An 18256-nucleotide genomic window follows, 5' to 3' on the forward strand; every position below is an offset into this window, starting at 1 on the left:
TAACTTGTTTACTCAATTACAGCAAAGTATGGTATATTTGTAAAACTAAAGTGACGAACGAAACGTTGAAAAACGGAGCGAAATGGGTCGAAGAGCGCGAGATGAGCAAAGGAGCGACGGTATTTTCAAAGAATCCACGACCAAAGGAAAATTCCCCGATATTTCAGTCACAACAGAAGTGAGCGATAGTGGCATCGAAAGCACCTCGAGCGCGATCCTCTAGCGAGGCAAATAATCGAGCAGTCCGCAATGGCCACAACCGTTCTAAAAGCATTCGACGGACGGTGTCAGTGACGGACATTTATTGACATAACATTCGCGGATCGCAGCTGACCGCGCACGCCGGTTATCGACTGCACAACGACGGATATTCACTGGTCGAAGAAAACACGTGACTCGCTCCCTATTATTCCTTCTCTCTTTTTCACTTCGAACTGTTCCCGTGCAGCCGGTCTACTTACTCTCTTTCACTGTTCTGGCAAAACCAATTGCGTGCTTCTCGGTAGCCGACCGACAGACCAACCGACCTATCGTCCAAACTAATTACAAGCTGCGTTTTCCACCGGGAAACAAACGCTTGCTCGTTGCTCCTGGTGAACGTTTATCACTTGGGCCCCGTGCCAGGGAATTGCATCCGCGCGAAGATAGAAATGAAAGTGGAAAACTACGGCGGTGGCAAAATGTCTGCCTATGCCTATATCCTCAAACCGTCAAAGTCTACCAGCTTTTTTAACACTTTCCTAAACCGTCGTTTCACCCGTAACGATCAACGGTCAAGTTTATTATTTAATGCGAGCTGATCGGCGATTATTAGCGCCTCTGGATTAAAAGATCGAAAACTCCGATAATTAATTTAAATGCGATCTGCATCGGATAGTACACGCGGAAACATTTTTATCTTGCTGGCGTTGATCGTAACGTTATCGAAACAATAGGAGAAAACAGCGAAGCCTGTATTTCAATTAAAACTTTGCTCAAGTACGTTTGCAATCACGTTCAATTCCACCTTTGTCTCTCGAATAAAGTAAAAACTTGTATTTCGTACTGGTTCGCGTGATAAAAAACCAACCAGACAAGAATTAATCATCGAAAGAGAGTCATCTTTGTAGTTTCATTAACCAAAAAAGACGGATAAAACTCGACAATAATCGATAAAAGGACAAACGAACAAAGCTGTTTCGTGTATGTGCGTATTTCCTGTTAAGAGCGGATAAAGAGAACGGGGTACGGTTGGCTCTTTGAACAAATCGGAGTATCAAATATGTACCGTGAAAAGCCTAATATTTCTTGGTTTCAATGATAACGAATGAAAACCAGCGTATATACACAAAAGTAATGATTTCAAGTTAATTTGGGCAGGAAAAATAGAGACCTGAACATCCTGAATGGCTGGGAAATGAACGTCACGATGGTCGCTCGGACCAAGGTTTAATTACGAGGTACAGCTTAGAGCACGCATTCATAAATTATCCTCGGTTCTCCGATAAAACCGACACTGTATTCAAACACGTGATACATACAGATTTAGTTGCATTCGTTGTTGACGTCATCATACTTCTTGCCATAAAGGACCGGTATATGTTTTCACGATGACCGTTCATTGATATGTACCGTGATGGTACCTGTTTTCTTGTTCGGTAATCGTTAGAGGAAAATATATCAAGACATATTCGTCGAAAATAGCTTAATACGTTTTGCTAACGAGGTTGTAACATAAAATTCGAGACAAAGAAGTAACATGCTCACGTGTACACAAGATTATTGCAGTCGGAGCACGGCTGGAGTTACAAAATACAATACCATAAGCGAAACAACGTTCGACCCACCAACCGTTTACTTTGTATTAAAAAATAAAGAATTCCATTATTCGTGAAAACTATTTCGTTCAAATGTACAATTGTTTCTAATAAATTACGTGTCTTTGAACTTTGAACACGCAGCTTTCGCGAATGTTAGCCTAACCTCACTCGGTTGGGCAACACCGCCGTAGCCGGTTGTTTTTTCGTCGCCATGACGACCTAAGTAGAGTGAGAGAGAGAAACGAAATCACGACAATCTAACCTAACTGCAACCGTAACGGCTCTCGTGTGTCACGCTACACCCTGCACCCTTTCCTCGCTTTCTGTTTTCTTCCCCTCGTAAAACACGTCGAATCAACGTGCTACGTTGCCAGGACAACCAAGAAGAAAGCTTTTGATTAAAAAGGACGTAATTCTCGGGATTCGAGTTGCGTTCACCAGAATCTTGGAGCGTTTCTCGCTTCCCTTTTCCATTCGTATCCGTCTCTATCTGTTCGCGTCTGTGTCGAGCAGACAGAAGGCAGCATGGCGGAACACAAGAGATTGCCGTTACCGTCGTTCGTCGCGTGAAACTTTTCTGTCAACTTTCGAATCGGCCCTCTCGCAGCCATTCTCGTTTGCACGCGATTGATTTCTCCGAACGCAGCCAGCGAGCAAGGGCTCTGCGCGATCCTCGTAGGTACACACGCGCGTATCTATACACGTTTGCACGCAGTATATACATCGTATACCGGTGGTACACAGACGCAGACGCAGCCACAGCCACAGCCACACACAGAGCGTGTATGCGCGCGCGCGTATGTGTATGGTATGTGTATGTGTGTGCTTGTGTGTGAGAGAGAAAGAGAGACGGCAAAGCAAGGGAGAGACAAAAGTGCGAGAGAGAAGAGGAGTAGAAGACAAAGGGGGAAAGGACAAAGCGTCGACGCGCTCGAAGTTCGGGCGTACCTATTCCGTAGAAACATGCATACGTCTCTCCTTGTCGTTTCGGCCCACCTCTCAGTCTCGTGTGCACACAGTCGACAGACGTCCAGTCTCTTTTTCTCTCTCTAAAATACGCGCAAACGTCGGGTAAGCACGCGCACGCACACGCAGAGGCAGAGGCAGAGGCAGAGGCAGAGACAGAGACAGACGCACGCGCACGCACACGCCACGCAACGCGCATCGGTAGTTGCACGCGGTTTTTCCCCTCTGGCCGGTTTTCTACACGAAATAAAGCATGGACAGAGAATGAAATACAGGCAGCCAGCAGCGTGTGTATGCACGCGAAACTCGTTACAAGCGGTCCGAAGCAGGCACGACACCAACACAACCAAGCACCACGAAAACAAACAGTCCAGAATGAAAGGGTTAACGCGAGCAAGGACACGAGAGAAAGAGAACGCAAACGGTTCAAGCACGAGATGCGGGAAAAGAAGCTGCAAGAGTCGTTACCAGAGAAAGCCAATCCTTAGTATGACGAGCGACATACGCGCGACCCAACAGGGAACCACCGTCGAACGACTCGACCGCGAAACGAACAAAAAAAATGATTGTTTAGTTTCAGTGTTGCTTACCTTACTGCCGAAAAGGTCGTATAGGGGAACATTCTTGGACGCACTCGATCCCAGGATAAGTACCACCCCACTGGTTGTTCGAATCCTTACGTTTCTGTCTCCTCCTCGCGACACAGTTTTATCGTTGGTCGATCGACGTCACAGGTTAAATGAACTACGCACAGCCACTCTCGGTGGGATACAAGCACACAAGTTCAAGGTCGGAACGATACGAATAGAACTAAACGATGCGCGGCGTGTACTAGCTTTATGCCGCCAAAACAACGACCACCGATCGAAAGATGACCCGAAAACGTACTCCGAAGCTCCGCGAAACGATTCGGACAAAGAGACTACTCCGTTGTGCCGGTCCTCGGCCAGCAGGAGTTTCCTCCGCATACGGAGGAACGTAGGAAAGGAACGCCGTCCTGTGACACAACGGTTTGCGAAAGTCACGCCGGCTTTCGATGCCGTAACAACAGCCAGGATCGAGGAAAAACTAGAAAGTTACCAGAGAAGGAAACGCGAAAAATCACACGACGGTCACACTGTCGATATTTTGCTTTGTTCTTTCTTCTTCGTTACTTTTATTCCAATTTTTAGGTTAGTCCAAAGAACCGGCTAGACTGTAACGGCGTCGCTGCGCGTCTCTCCAGTTCTCGCGCTTCACAGTGTGGCAGCTGTGCGCTCGCTGCCTCGGGCCACTGGTGGGGCTCTCTTTCAGGCTGGAGGGGATGGGCGAGAGGAACGGTGGAACGAGAACCACCGATGCTCGTCGAAGAGTGGGGGTAGCAGATTGGTCGAACCAAGGGATACGTAGCGAAGTAGGGGTAGGTTAGGTTGGTACACCTGGAGGGAGAGGATAGCGCACCCCTATGCGAACGCGGCCGCGGCGCGTACTACGAAACCGGCGCACGCACACGGAGAATGTATACGCCGGTTGCAATTCCGTTCTGCCCTTCGATGAAAGATTCTATGCGGCGTCGTGCTGCCCGCCGTGACCGAGAGTCCTGTTTTTGCACTGGTGCTCACCGGAGATAACGACTAATCTTATTAATACGACCGAATGTCCTGTTCGTCGCAACGCCTATAACTCGACGGTTAAGCTCTCGAATCCACGTATTCGAACATTTATAATACTTACGGTATCTATTATATTTTATATTCTTCTACTTGGAATGCGTTCGCACGATTATCGATCGGTAAATTATTTAAGAAAAAACCGATCCTTCTCTATGACGTAGATAGTATATGCCCCCATCGTACAAACACGTCTATGCGGATTTGCGTTCCTAGCTAGCTACTTTCAAGCCCTTTTACGAGTGCCACTTCATTCGTCGAGAGCTCTCGTGTTCGTGCAACGAATTACAGAGCCTGAGACGGAAAGGATTAAGGATCCTAATTGATGACACGCTTCGGGTCTCAACATTCGTTCGGATGTACCTCACGTTCTCCGTCTTTTACGGAGCTTGCTGCTCGTTTATCGTATTACGAGCGACCAGTGATATTCGACGCGTCGAGCGCTTCGATTAATCGATCGAGAATTACTCAAGATACGAGTAGACGCGATTTTACACAATCGCATCGAAACGCGAATAAACCTAGTTCTTGGAACTGCATCGGACCGCCAATGAAAATACACAAATTTAGCTTTGAACGAGCTCGAACAGAAGACATCCGGAAGTTGTACAACAGAAACGGAGAACTTGTATCGATAATATTAGAAGCGAGCTGAAATTTTCGCGTCGCTACCGTGAAATCGAGTAAACCGAAAAATGTCACGAGTCGTATGTCTGTTAACACGACAGCCTAGCGGCAAATTGTTACTCGCGTTCTGTTATACTTTGTTACATTTTCCGAAAAGATTATGTATTCGTATATCTCCACGAGTACAAATATACAAATATTTTCGCAAGTAGCAATCGAGAATGTTAACGCTTAGGCGTTCTCAGGACACGTGTGCGCCGATACAAAGAGACGTGGGTTCGATGGGGAAATCAGCACGAGACGGACAGACACCATGTGCCAACGTCGCGTATTAGGCAATTTGCACGATGCATGCGTGTATACACGATAGATTCGCATTTATTTGGACAGTTATTTGGAAAATTTCGAAAGATTCTCCAATGACGTACAATTTTAGTCATTCTCGTTTTCGTAATTTGCAACGCGCTGCGCCGCGTTGTCTTGGCTAATTTCTCTACAGTCCGTATATATACTGTAACAAAAAGGCGACGCATTTACCTGTATACCGTGGCTGGTGTTAAATTACCGGTGTAATGGCGGTTGCATTTTTCCGAGGCCTTGCACCTAATCCCTTTGGCCATAGAGTCGCTCGGTTGCCGGTTTTTTTCTCGAGAATTGCACGATGGAACGCGAAGAGGAGGGCAGGTCAGGATCGAGACTTGGCTGGCCAGGTTCCAAATCGCTGGCCAGATTCTGGACGCGCGTGTCTCGACCCAAGGTAAATGTGTCGGCGCATTTCGGCGGCTACGTTGCATCGACGACAACCATAAGACAAAAAAGACGGAAAATCTTCTTATCGCTCGAGCCTCGATGTTTGTCATTGGTTTTGATCGATGCTCGATGAAATACATATAACATCGCGACGTTGCCTACCGGTGGACTGTAGCAAAATACTCCAAGGATATCGAACAGATGTCCAAGCAGCGACGAATACGAGTCAGTGACTGATTAGCGTCATCGAACGACCAACGAGCTTCTCCGCTAAACATGTTTTTCGTAAAAATATTTTCAGAAGGTAGATGGATCGTGCACATGGTAATTCTTAACGTATAGGAAGATCGGTTCGTTGCAACGAAATCCATCTTCATTTTTAGTCGATATAGACATAGAGAAGGAATGAAAAAACGAGTGTGTATACAGACATGTTGGTTATTTGGAATCTCCGCGAGTTATATCTGCACACCAAGACCGAACAAGCGCATTGTTCGCATTGTAGGATGTTTCATTTGATTCGCGTATCGCGAATATCGGCTCTGGCTGAATATTACGAATATCGGCATGATCCAGATAATATGGATACGTGTACTAACCAAGCAATATCCAGATGGTGCAAGTACACCGCGTCGCGACTTTAATCTCGCGAAGTAGGTAGGTGTCATTTCCATTTGAATAGCATCACTCGCTTACTTCGGCAAGCATAATTACTTAAGAAAAACATATTATTAATGACGCGTTTACGAAGAAGCATGAAAAAACCTTTACACAATTCCTACTAAGCTACGAATGTTCGCAGGCAAGCGTTTAAACACTTTGAGAGACAAGATTGGGAAAATGATTAGAAAAATTAAAAGGTTCATAAAAGTCAAGGTCCGTGGAACGAATTGCCTCACCTTGGACACGAAACGAACGATTTCCACCTGGATCGTCAGACACAAAACGCAGGAAGTGCTCTCGGACTTCCTTGTCCGGGTAACACGAACCTTCGCGAGGGAAGACAGCCGGTGGGGTGAGCGACACTCGTGGTGCTTCCATCCGAGCCGGTTGAAACCTATCCTCTTTCCGTGTCTTCCACCGTGCCACCACGAACGCACGATTTTATTACGTAAATTGAATTTACACGATGCGCCGCGGTGCGACTTACACGTCGCTCCGCTCCGGTCTGGCATCTCGTTCTCCTTCGGGAGCAAGCGTCGTCGATCGAGGTAACGAACTATGCTCTAATTGATTTCGTCGAACAGACACCCGAAGGACATTAAACGTCTCGAATCGATGACCGCCGCGAAGAATTCTCCTCGAGAGAGCACTCCAACAACGACGAATAGGGAATTCGATCGAGTTAGAAACGTACGGAGGAATTAATTGACACCTGTGACGTACACGTATGGAATTTCGTTAGGACGATGATCGATCGAGGAGAACGATTAATGTTATTTTTGTCTAGACAGCGAGAAAAATAAAAGGATGTTTCTATCGTCGCGAGGGTACGATTCGCCGGTTTCCATCGACTCGAGTTTAATCGAACGGTGCGACGAACGAATTATTAAATCTCGTTAATTAACTTTAGCAATAATTCCTTACGGCCAAGCAATCCGTGACTATTACAATTTCATGTAAAGGACGTTATAACGATGAGATTGCGATACAGACTGTCGTTTCATCAGGAAGCGCACTCGGTAAGTATCACGGTCGGAGACGATAAGAAATATTCTCAATTTGCCAACAAACTTGCACGATCGCGTCGAATATTTTATTTACCGTACCGAGAAAGTAAATAAACGAGTTAGGAAAGAGACGGTTGAATCTACCTTGCTGGGAAGCAAGACGAAGGTGCGTTACTAGTGTTCCTCGCCCCCACCGCGCACCCACTCTTTCTCCAGCCGAATGGACAGGAACGATTAACCGAGCGGCTTTGCGCGAATTCTAAGCGAGCTCGAACACGACCCGTTTAAATATCGCGGAAATTGAACCTATAAATTTACCGTTGCCATAAATTTCGCGATTTACCGCGCGTAAACTGGCCACCTCCAGCCTCGTTTCCACCTCGTCTTCGGCCTGACTGAAGCAACGAGTAAGAAACGAAGTTGGCGAAAGGAAAGAGAATCGAGAGGACGTATCGAATAATAATTTGGCGTTGTCGTTCGTTTGTTGCGTTGCTAAGCGTGCAACGGCTTTTACGCGTATCTTGAGGAAATACGATGGAAAATTGACTCGTTCGACGTAAACCTCGAGATTACACACAGTTCCATAAAAAGGGGTACATATACACATACCATGTTCCAACCATCTTGTATAATTTTTCGCGACCCAAGTGTACCTACGATACGTTTCTCTTTTTACGACCTATAAAATCGAAGAAAAAAGTGATCAACGTACTGTACGAACGGAAGAACGGTCAAGCTGTGATCGTAAAACTTGTAACTTGTGCTTAAAACAATATCGTATCGACCGAATCTAATACGACGCGCATCCAACAAATCTACAAGGAAATCGTGTTCGTAACTGAAAAGTTCCATTTCCCGTGTACTCGGGTCTGGTGGTTAATTCCGGAAATCGGCTACAATAACAATAGCAATCGCGGGAACTTTTCGCAACGACGCTTCGTGTAACAACTTGATCCTATACGGCGCAATACCATTATCGTTTCCCCGGATACAGTCTTGGAAAAGAACGGTTGAAAAGAAAAGTCGGGAAGAAAATATGCAGTTCGCGTCACGCGAGCGTTTAATCTCGAAAATTCGACCTAAAATTGTAGCCCGTGTTCTGTGAAGGTTACGTGGCATCGTGGTTCTCGTAGGATTGTCTTGTAAATGTTTTTAATATCGATCGGGGGATGATAAGTGCAACGCGAAGCAGAAGAAGCACGGAACGTTTGATTAGATTTGTAAATACATGTGCAGATTCGTACCGAGAGAGTCAGAGGTTAAGGGAATAATTAAATAAATCGTATCGCGAAGGGCAATCGTTCTAATAGAGAAAAATCTCGGGAAAAGGTTGATATCATCGGTATTCCGCGTCTAAATGGGTTAAGTGTATGTTGGTCGATGTATGCAGGAAGAGGGAAGAAAGGTAGCGGATGAAGCGAGGGGTTGGGCCGTAAGTAGTAAAGTACGGCTTGTGTCTGGCGCGCCGAGCCGCGCCGTGCCAGCCGGTGCACGTCGTGACGAGAATGCGTGCGCGAGAACGATTTCCACCCCCGCCGCCATTTCGCGATTTACTGCTTACCATTTGCCGTTCGCATTCACCACGCCCTACCTTTGTTCCTTCTCTATCGGCCGAAATTCTACGACAAATAAGAAACTGCAAATCGAAAAACTAATTCAACTGTTAGAACGTGAAAAAGAGAATTAAACGCGTCGCGTAACGTCGCGTCGGTGGGAAGAACAGAGAATCCGACGAAAGCATGTCCGTCGCTACGCGTCGATCCAGGATATCCTGGCAGGCAGGTATATCGCGCGACGAGATCGTTACCAAAACCCTGTCGTACCATCGACTCTCCGGCCCCGTTTCGAGCTTGATACCGTATCGATTCGCGGAGGCATACAGCAGACGCGCAGACGGAGGAATAGGGAAGGAGAGGAAAAGGGAGTGGGCGGAGGAGGAAAAGGAAATAGGCAGAGAAGAAAGAATAGGCCGACCGAACGACGAAGGAAAAGGAAAATGAGAGGAAAGAGGGAGAGAGAAAGTAGTATTCTCCTCGCACGACAACAGTACGGGTCTTCGTTACCCTTATCGGACACCGGAACCAGTATCGACAGCCCCGGGGGTCATTCCGATCGAAGAATCGCCGAGTCGAGGCCTCGACTCGAGCACGTTCCAAGAAAAATCGGAATTACAAGGCTGGCAAGATCGAAAAGAGTTTCGGTTCTCCTCGAGATTCTTCAACTTTAAGTTTCGCTAGTAAACGCTTCGAACATTCGATCCTGTAACAACCAAATTAACAACCTTTCCTTCAACGTGGTGTTCGGTGACCGCACGGAACTGGACTCGATCAATGTTAATATTTTTAACTAATAATTGGAACAAAATATGCAAACGAGCGTTTCAGGCTGGGGAAACAATAAAATTTGATGTACTATAAGGTTGCTTTACATGGTGAAAAAGTTCCTTCTGCGATACAGACATCGTGACCGAACAATGTTACACGTTAGTTGCTTGCAAAGCTTTGCATTTAATTTTCGTGTGGTCGTTTGGCCCACTGTGGATCGCCGCGAATGCGTTCGCAACCGAGCAACGATTCAATTATCCCTCGCGCGACTTGTATTTCTCTCCTTTCTCCCTTTCCTGTTTTCTCGCCGATTTATTCGCAAACGGCGAACGTATTACGGTTTCACGGGCGACAGAGACATCCAGGGAACGGCACGTTATCGGTGAAACGTCCACTGGCCGCCTATTTATAGTCGACTCGATGGCACGAATGCACTCTTTAAACTCGCATTTCCGCGGTAAACGGAGAGGAACGAGGATCACGCAGTGAAAGGAAGCCATCCGTGCAGACGTTAATTCGAGCGTGTCGCCAGGTCTCAGGATATCATTTCAACGGCTAAATTTCCTCGACTTGCGCTTTTTCCCCTCTCAAACTTTCCTAACTTTGCTCTTCGATTGGCTCTTTGCTATTCCTATCGACGAATTAACCACCATTCGCCTCGACTTTCTTACAAATTCTCCCGATTTTCATTCAAGGTTCGACAGTCGACAAGAATCGCCAAGTAGCAGCGCGAAAGATAGCCACTGGGTCCATAGAAAATAATTCGTTAGCCTTTGCATCGCGGCCTCTCTAACCGCGTTCGCTTTTCCACAGAACCGCACGGGTCTGAGGAATTGAGTTTCCTCTCGATTTACCGTAACGTTGTTTCCACTCGAATAACATTACGGATCCGGTTTGTTCGAACGGTTACGAGAGCATCTTTCGCGTGCCGCTATCTAAATAACACTGCGCGTCAAACAAATTCTCCAATTCTACGGAACATTGTAAATTTCAGGTCTCCATCGAACGTCGCTTGTGGTTTTACTATTAACCGCAGATTCAAATTTTTCGAAAAACAAAAACGCGATTGAAACTTTATAGTTTCTCGGGAAATCGGAAATCAAATCGAATCGAATCGAATCGAATCGAACCAAACCGAACTGAACCGATTTGCCTTTCAAAGGTAAAGCTTGTTACCGTAATTTCACGACTTTAATTTCGTCGAGCGTTATCGTTATCGTTCGCGGAAGAGAAACGCGTCGAATGGAACGAGAGCTAAAGTTTTTATAATTCAGTACCGTCTATTTTCTCGAGCAAAATCGCGGCAGCGTGGCAAACAGGGTGTTTCCACGAAAAGAGCTGTTCTGTTACGAGTCTGTGAACGGTCTGTACAACTCCCCCGAGACCGGAAGAATCATGGTTTCGTAAACACAGTGGCCTGCGTCTCGGTACACTGAATCTTTGCTTTCGCGTCTTTATCGGTCGAAACATATTTTTTGAAATCTTATGGATGCTTTGCGCTTACTTTCTTCTGTATTTTAATCGTAATTTCCAACGATTACAGCTATCGAAATATATCTAGGTATTTAATGCATATTCAACGTACTATACTACCGACGATACGTAGCTCCATTTTATCGATGCGTATACATTTCGATCGCGCTAGGAACGCCGAGGACGAGTGGTTGGTTCACTTTGTCGCGTCGAAGGAACTAGAACGGTCTACGATCGATTATTGATTTTTCGCACTTATTACCGACATTACTCGTTGTAATTATAACGTAATTAATCTCGTTATTCTCCAATTCATCCGACACAAGCATCACCTTGTTACTTGGAATGCAATTGAAACGAATGAAATTTTATTCCGTTGGAGAACCCTCCCGCCCGGTCGGTGTGAATCGCACATAGTAATTATAATTATGCGAATCGCATTCTAGATCTGCGTGTTATTCCACAAGAGGTTACTTGAAATTGGAAATCTCTTTTACCGTGGTAACTGAGCTACCTGAAAGATAATCGAAACTTATTCTCCCTTGTAACATTTTACTATTTACATATTTCGTTCAAAGTATAACGGAACGTGGAGATTGGAAAATCGGTAGCAACTTCGATTAATGCCGACACATCAGAGGTCAATGTCCGCCGTGATTTCCCGAATATGCGGGTCGAAATATTTGGCCGGAATCGGAATTTTTCCGATTTTGCGGCGACCGTTTCGAACGTGGTTTGTTAATTACGACACACGCGAGGTAAGGGTCGATAATTGGGAAGCATTAACGCCTCAACGCCAAATTATATTTGACTCGAAAGCTTCCGTAATTGTTCGGAAAACGGTTATTATGTAAGCAAATACTATCGCGCGACGTTTTATTTTGTTTTTTTGCTAAACCATTAGATGTTCGTACTCCGGTCGACTAATCGCTCGCGTACGTGCACACCATGTGGTTGGACGTCCGTTTGCAGAGTCTATAAGAAAGTTTGGCGATCCCAGAGTTTTGAACAGCGGTGTAGTTGGATGTATACACGTTACGGTCTTACCGAGGAATCCTTTCGGCACATTTGCCGCCCTCTATCGCGGTATATTTTAGGTCAGCGGATCTCCCTCAGCTTCCTGCTTCCATGCTATTTTATTCCTTACTGTTACGGGCGAAAAATTGCGAGTCAGATTCTCGGATATTTCGTTGAAAATCTCGCGCGAGGTGTAATTAAAACGCAGGGCTACGCGACTGCGTCCAACTATTGGAAATCTTTTCATTCTCAGCAATCCCGTCGCTACATGGTACGGTTTCGGTGAGTTTGAAATCCATATCATTTGTAACAGCTCGGCATCCTGTTACACTTAAGCTAACGTGTTCGAGTTTTTTCTTTTTAAGCCGTCTCGCTACCCCCATCGGAACGAAACAGTCGGCCAAGAGCTGCACGATTTCTCGCGTTGCGTTCGTACCGCCATTAAATTTTGTATTTACCCAAGTCGGTAAAAGGCAGCCGCAAGCCGGGGTGTCCCATATCTTGGAAGCATCGACGAAGCCTATCGTTATAGGCTACCGTTCGATTTACGAACGCTGAGCCGCTTTCGAAGGATTACGGTCGCGGCCGCGCAACCGAGCATTCTGCTCTGCAATATTCACGGTAATGGCAGCCTGACGTGGAAACGTTGCTGCGTAGTATTCACCGATCGTATCGCTTGCAAATAGAATACTCGAAGAGCTAGGAAAAGATCCAACGAATTTGAGCTAATTTCCGACCGATCGATTAAATACACACCCTACGCTGTGCCCTACGAGTACTTACGCGTCTACTTATTCGATCGATAAGGATTTTTAAGGATCAGTCGTCTACCTTTCGAATAGGTATCCTCCATGTCGTGGATTACCTTTTAGCAAAAGTTACGTTCGCATAAAAATGCGAGACATAAATTATTCAGGACGTTGTACGAAGAAAAACGAGACATTTTTCTCCGAACGACGCGTTGAAAGAAACTCGCTACAATACCTTTCTTTTTTAATATCGACAATTTTCTGGGAGGAAGGTAACTGTTTTGTAATTTGCATCGTAAACAGGAAAACGTCGAGCAACACGATTTATAATTTACAGCGATCGTGTAGAGCAAAGCCGACGAAAGGAAAGTATCGAACGAGTATCGATAAACCACGTAATAATGCGAAACAAGGTTCATTTTTTCAAAAAAGAAAAACGCGTTCAAGATTGTGGATATTATCGTAAATACATGTATTATACTACATTAATCAGTTGACATTAGCCAATTTTAGGAACCGCCCACGTCATGCCAGACTCCGAATTTACGCCGCGTGGGCGTCGGTGCACCTGCCTTCGCACGTGTGTTATTCTCGTAAAATAAATTAGCACCGCCAGCAGTCAACGCGGGAACCGTTATCAACCGAAACATCTTCCTCATCTTCTCCTTTCTCAATGAATTCGCGAAAATAGTAGCGTCGACAGCTGCGCGTGCACAACAAAGTGGCGACCGCCGATATTAGCAACAGAGTACGCTCCGCGACGGGTAATTAGGCCCATTATCATATCCGTTTAGCGGTGAATTATAGCCGCAATAGCCGTTGAATTTGATCCGAATTAGCGAACCAGATATCCCGCCGTCCATTCGGAACGGATCTCCATTAATCTCTTCGCGAACGATTGATACGCCCGATCGACGAGTATCCGACGCGAATTTTTTAAATCACTTGAGTTATATGTTTGATTCGCAATAGGAATTATTAAATGACCAACCTTCCCGTATTCCGATTTAAAATTTATTGAAAATTTTTATTCGAATATACCGAAAACGCATAAGCCGAAATGAACGAGCAAAGAGAACTCTTCAACGATCATAAATTGCTACGTATATTCCAGCGAACGTTACAAAGGACGCGGATAGTCGGAGTCTCCGTGAGTCATCTTCGAGATCTCGTCCCACGCGCGAGTCACAAAGGTTGATTACCGTTTTCCTCGTTCGATCTACCGAATCTCGGAACCCCGCGTAGGTCAAGAACAAAGGAAGTCTGCGAAGAAAGAGTTAATCGCGGCTTCCTGCCTGTCCTGTCGAGGAGGAGCGCGAAAAAAGCGCGAAAAAACGGCTCCGTTTCTAAAATTGCGACCTGCTCTCTTTGAAAGGGAGCTTTAATCAAAACTGCTCGAGATGGGGAGAGAAGACGAGATAGAAAGAGAGAAATACGAGAGGCCTACATTTCAATCCGACCAAAGTTGTACGAATCGCGTCTCTTCGTGTTCGTCCGGGTGTTTATCCGTAGACTAACAATCATCACGCATTGTTCGCACCACTTTATTTAAGCTGTCAACAGCGAGAAAGTAAACGGCAAACGACCAGCAAGGAGAGGTCCTTACTAGGATAGATAAAGTGCACGAATATGTCGGTTTCCTCCCGAACGAAATATCATTTCCCTTAACTTTGTTCTCGAGTTGATTTTATCGTTGAGTTGCAACCGACCATCAACGACGGATCTAATAACATTGGTAGTTGTTGGTAGTCCACCTAAACTACGCTTAATTAAAATTCGAAGCATCGTAAAATTACAACGACTTCTCTCGGTCTGGGGTAGAAGGTACGAGTTTCCCGCGGCTCGACCGAAATTCGTCGCACCAATTACCGCGCACCGAGCATGTTTCGTCTTCTTTGAAGTGCATTTCGGGCTTTTCGTTACGCGCAACAATGGCCCCGTTGCCTCTTTCTTTGCCCTATTATGCCTCTTTTGACACTCCCCCGTCTTTTCTACGTGCGCGGAACGACCTTTAAGGTAGATTCGGATGTGCATATTCGGTCGACAATAGAAAATGTCGACTGGTTTGCAGCGGCAACGCGAAAACGGAACAGTTTCGAAGCCCCTCGTGAACTGGAATAACCTGAATTTCATTTTCAACGACGATATTTTATTATATGTATGCGGTTAGAAAGAAAATTGTATATCTCCGATTTATCGCGTCGAAGAACATAGAGATCGTAATTCTAGGTATCGGCAAATGATCTGGTGAACCGTTAAATTTGTTCGACGGTTGTATCCGAGTTATCGAAGCGAATCGAGCGTCTTCGAGGAAGACGCAAAGAGAAAGAAGGGAAAGAGACTCGAAGACCGATAGGACAACGGTCGTATCCTTCCGTCGAGGAAATCCGTATTTCCCCGGTTCACCGACGAAATGAGCAAAAACTTGCGAAAATGTTTGTACCGATAAAGATGAAACTAAAGAAATTGCGGGTATATGTATATAAGAAAAACGACTCGACGTTTACGCTAAACGTATCCGAAAATAAGGAAGAAGCTTATTAATGGTCTAATAGGAGCTCTACGACTTCTCAAGTGGTAAGCGAACCGGGTCAAGGTGGTGCCAAAGAGGATGCTTCCGACAGATAACGATATTTTATGTCTGGTGTTCGTTGCAGAGCTTTTGAAAATTGCTATCGAGAGTAAAGCTTTTACTGGACTCGGTATCCAGAGTAAGGATTCTTTCGCACGAATGCGCGGGAGCCGATCTTACGAACGGCGAGATAACTTTCATCACGAAGGCCTTTCGGTTGTTCGTGCAAAGCATCTCTTAAGCTCGATATCGACTCTAAAAGATAAAGCTCTCCAGCGAACATTGGACATTAGTATCGTCTAGTTGCCGGTAATCGTACTCTTTGTCGCCATTTTTTATCTTATTCGAGCGTGATTTCCCTTTTACACGGTATTTCGGAGACGGTAACCCATACACGCTGTTTACACGTATGTATTTCTACGATGTATCGTGAATTCTCTGGTTCGAGTAATTGTTTGCGATGGTTTGCGTGAGTATTTTCCATCGACCAAAGTTTAAACGAGAACGGTGATTACCGAGCTTTGAAACGAACTAGTGAATTTGTCAAGAAACAGAAATAATCGGTATCGATGACGGACCAAATAACCGTGCTTTTATTCCTCGGAATATTCCGAAGTTGTCCACGAGTTAGACGCGGTCGAGCAGAAACTTGACGGTGCATTGCTGTATGCACAATCGTTGACACGAATTCCTCTGAAATGCGCAGTCTGTTCGCCGCGGTTTTCGAGTCTCGGCGTTTGTTCGCTTTTACAATACACGTTCGTACCGATTATCAGCGTCTACGCGAAAACTCGAGCCACGGGGCGGCACTTCCGTGCAATACACGTTAACAGAGTTCCGTTAACACATATGCATCTTCTCGGTCTTCACCGATCGCAACTCGATCGTGGTCGAAGGATTCAAGGAATGCGCGGCAACCGTTGCTAGAAGAGAGATTTTTCAACGCGAATGTCCAATCCTCGCAGCTGGTAGACGCGCGTGTTACACCAAAACAGCATGCACTACGGACAGATCTAGATCGAACGAAGCTTCCAAAGGGGTACTAGAGGGTTCGCTGGTACGCAACGTAAGCGTGCAACCGTCTCGGTTATGCGTCGTCGTTACGCCGAATCCACCGTTCGCTAACGTTGAAATACGCGGAATCGTAAAATTCCGTAGATCTTCGGTAGAGCCGTTCGACCGGCTATTTCTTGCTATTTGTCGAGGATTTTGCGACCAGCGGAAAGAGGAACGGCGATTCCGTGTCGCTTGTAATCGATCCGAGGACGGTCCGCGAGGAAAGAAAGACGAAGGGGAACCGTGGCGGTTGCACGAGTTGGCCGTTCGAATAGGTGTCTCGGGGCAACCTCTCCACACTTTAACGAAGCTTTCGCGACTTTTAAGAGGCTTCCAGTAGTAATTCCAAGGCATGACAAGCTATTACGTAGTCACTTACCAGTTCTCCAGAATACCGACGTTCGCGAAGTTTGGCGGAAAGCTCGCGGCCGCCATCGGTGGTCGCGGCTGCACTCTGTCCGTCCTGTCAATTCCGGTACTCTTTATGGTTGTGACGCGTCGCTGGAAGCAGGAAGGATTGCGCCATTAAGCTTCCAAGTTTCTCGGAAAATTCACCGTTAATCGCATCTCCCGTGGAACCGTTACGACGATCGTTAATGCATTAAACTAACAAGAAACGATGCACGAACCGATTCCACGACACGTATGGTTAGGAAAAAAAGAGAAACGAAAAATGAAAAGTTTAGTCGGAACAACGATACATTTTCGAGACATTTTCCATTTATCGGTCGAAGCGTCGCTAAGAAATACTCGTAGAGGGCGGCGTCCGGTTTTGAAGAAAACTCGCGCCTTCTACGCTCTTCCTTTCTCGCATTATCTCTTTACTTTTGGCCGGGTATGCGTCGCGCCGGTACCCGGTATCGGTAATGAACGATCTATTGTGCTGGTAGGCGCTCTTTCAAACAGCAAGAGAGACGAAGTAAGGAGGCGAGGAACGGCTGCCGAGCGAGAGGATCAGAACTAGAGGGAGGGAACTGGGGGGGTGGCATAGAAGAGGTATGAAAACGGCACTCGTTAATGGACTGCCACCAGACTCTTTCACCCTGTTCCACCCACCCTCCTTCTCCCTATCAGTCTCTTTCTCTGTTTCTTCCTGCAGCTTTCGTCCTCTCGCTTGCTTTCATTTTTTTCATTTTTTTCTTTTCTATCTCTCTTCGCCTTTTCCTCGCAATCCCCCGACTCCCACATTTTACCTCCTCTCTTCGCTCATCGCCCTTCGCATTTCGTCCCAACGTCGTTCCTTTACCCACCGGTCCCTGTTTCCCTGTTTTCTCCCTTTCAAGCCCCGTCGTTTCTTTTTCTCTCCGCGCCGCGCCACGTCGTCGTCCCTTTAACCAGCCGAAGCAGCTAGCCGTGGAGTTGTTACACGTGTAAGCTCTGCTCGCGTGCATCTCCGTTGTGCATCATTATCACCGGCGGCTGACTGCATCTCTAACGGCTGCGTCCTCGGAAAAAGCCGGCTGAGCAAGATAAATAGGCAGATGCGAGCGCAGGATGGATCGTTTCGTTGTACTCGCTGAAAGTCCACCGAGTCTATACACTACTGACGGACCATAGGAGAACGATCTTGGATCAATTATGTTCCAGCGCACCCGTTGATACGA

At 46.1% G+C, this 18256-nt stretch overlaps 1 protein-coding gene across 6 annotated transcripts in view; it reads right to left on the reverse strand.

Moving 5' to 3' along the window:
* The window catches only part of Msi (RNA-binding protein musashi), a 96698-nt gene that overhangs the window by 37666 nt on the left and 40776 nt on the right, over positions 1-18256 (reverse strand). For 3 of the 6 annotated variants that reach the window (XM_076769675.1, XM_076769674.1, XM_076769676.1), the window contains exon 2: positions 17032-17153. The exons of 2 other annotated variants lie outside the window; for them this stretch is intronic. In XM_076769675.1, coding sequence (XP_076625790.1) covers positions 17032-17087 — 56 coding nt within the window. In that variant the 5' untranslated portion in view covers positions 17088-17153. Of the gene's footprint in view, positions 1-3355; positions 4434-17031; positions 17154-18256 lie in introns of those variants that run through there. One more of the 6 variants, XM_076769678.1, reaches the window with a different exon arrangement.

The sequence above is a fragment of the Colletes latitarsis genome, chromosome 7 (genome assembly GCF_051014445.1).
Source record: "Colletes latitarsis isolate SP2378_abdomen chromosome 7, iyColLati1, whole genome shotgun sequence".
NCBI classification, from domain to species: domain Eukaryota; kingdom Metazoa; phylum Arthropoda; class Insecta; order Hymenoptera; family Colletidae; genus Colletes; species Colletes latitarsis.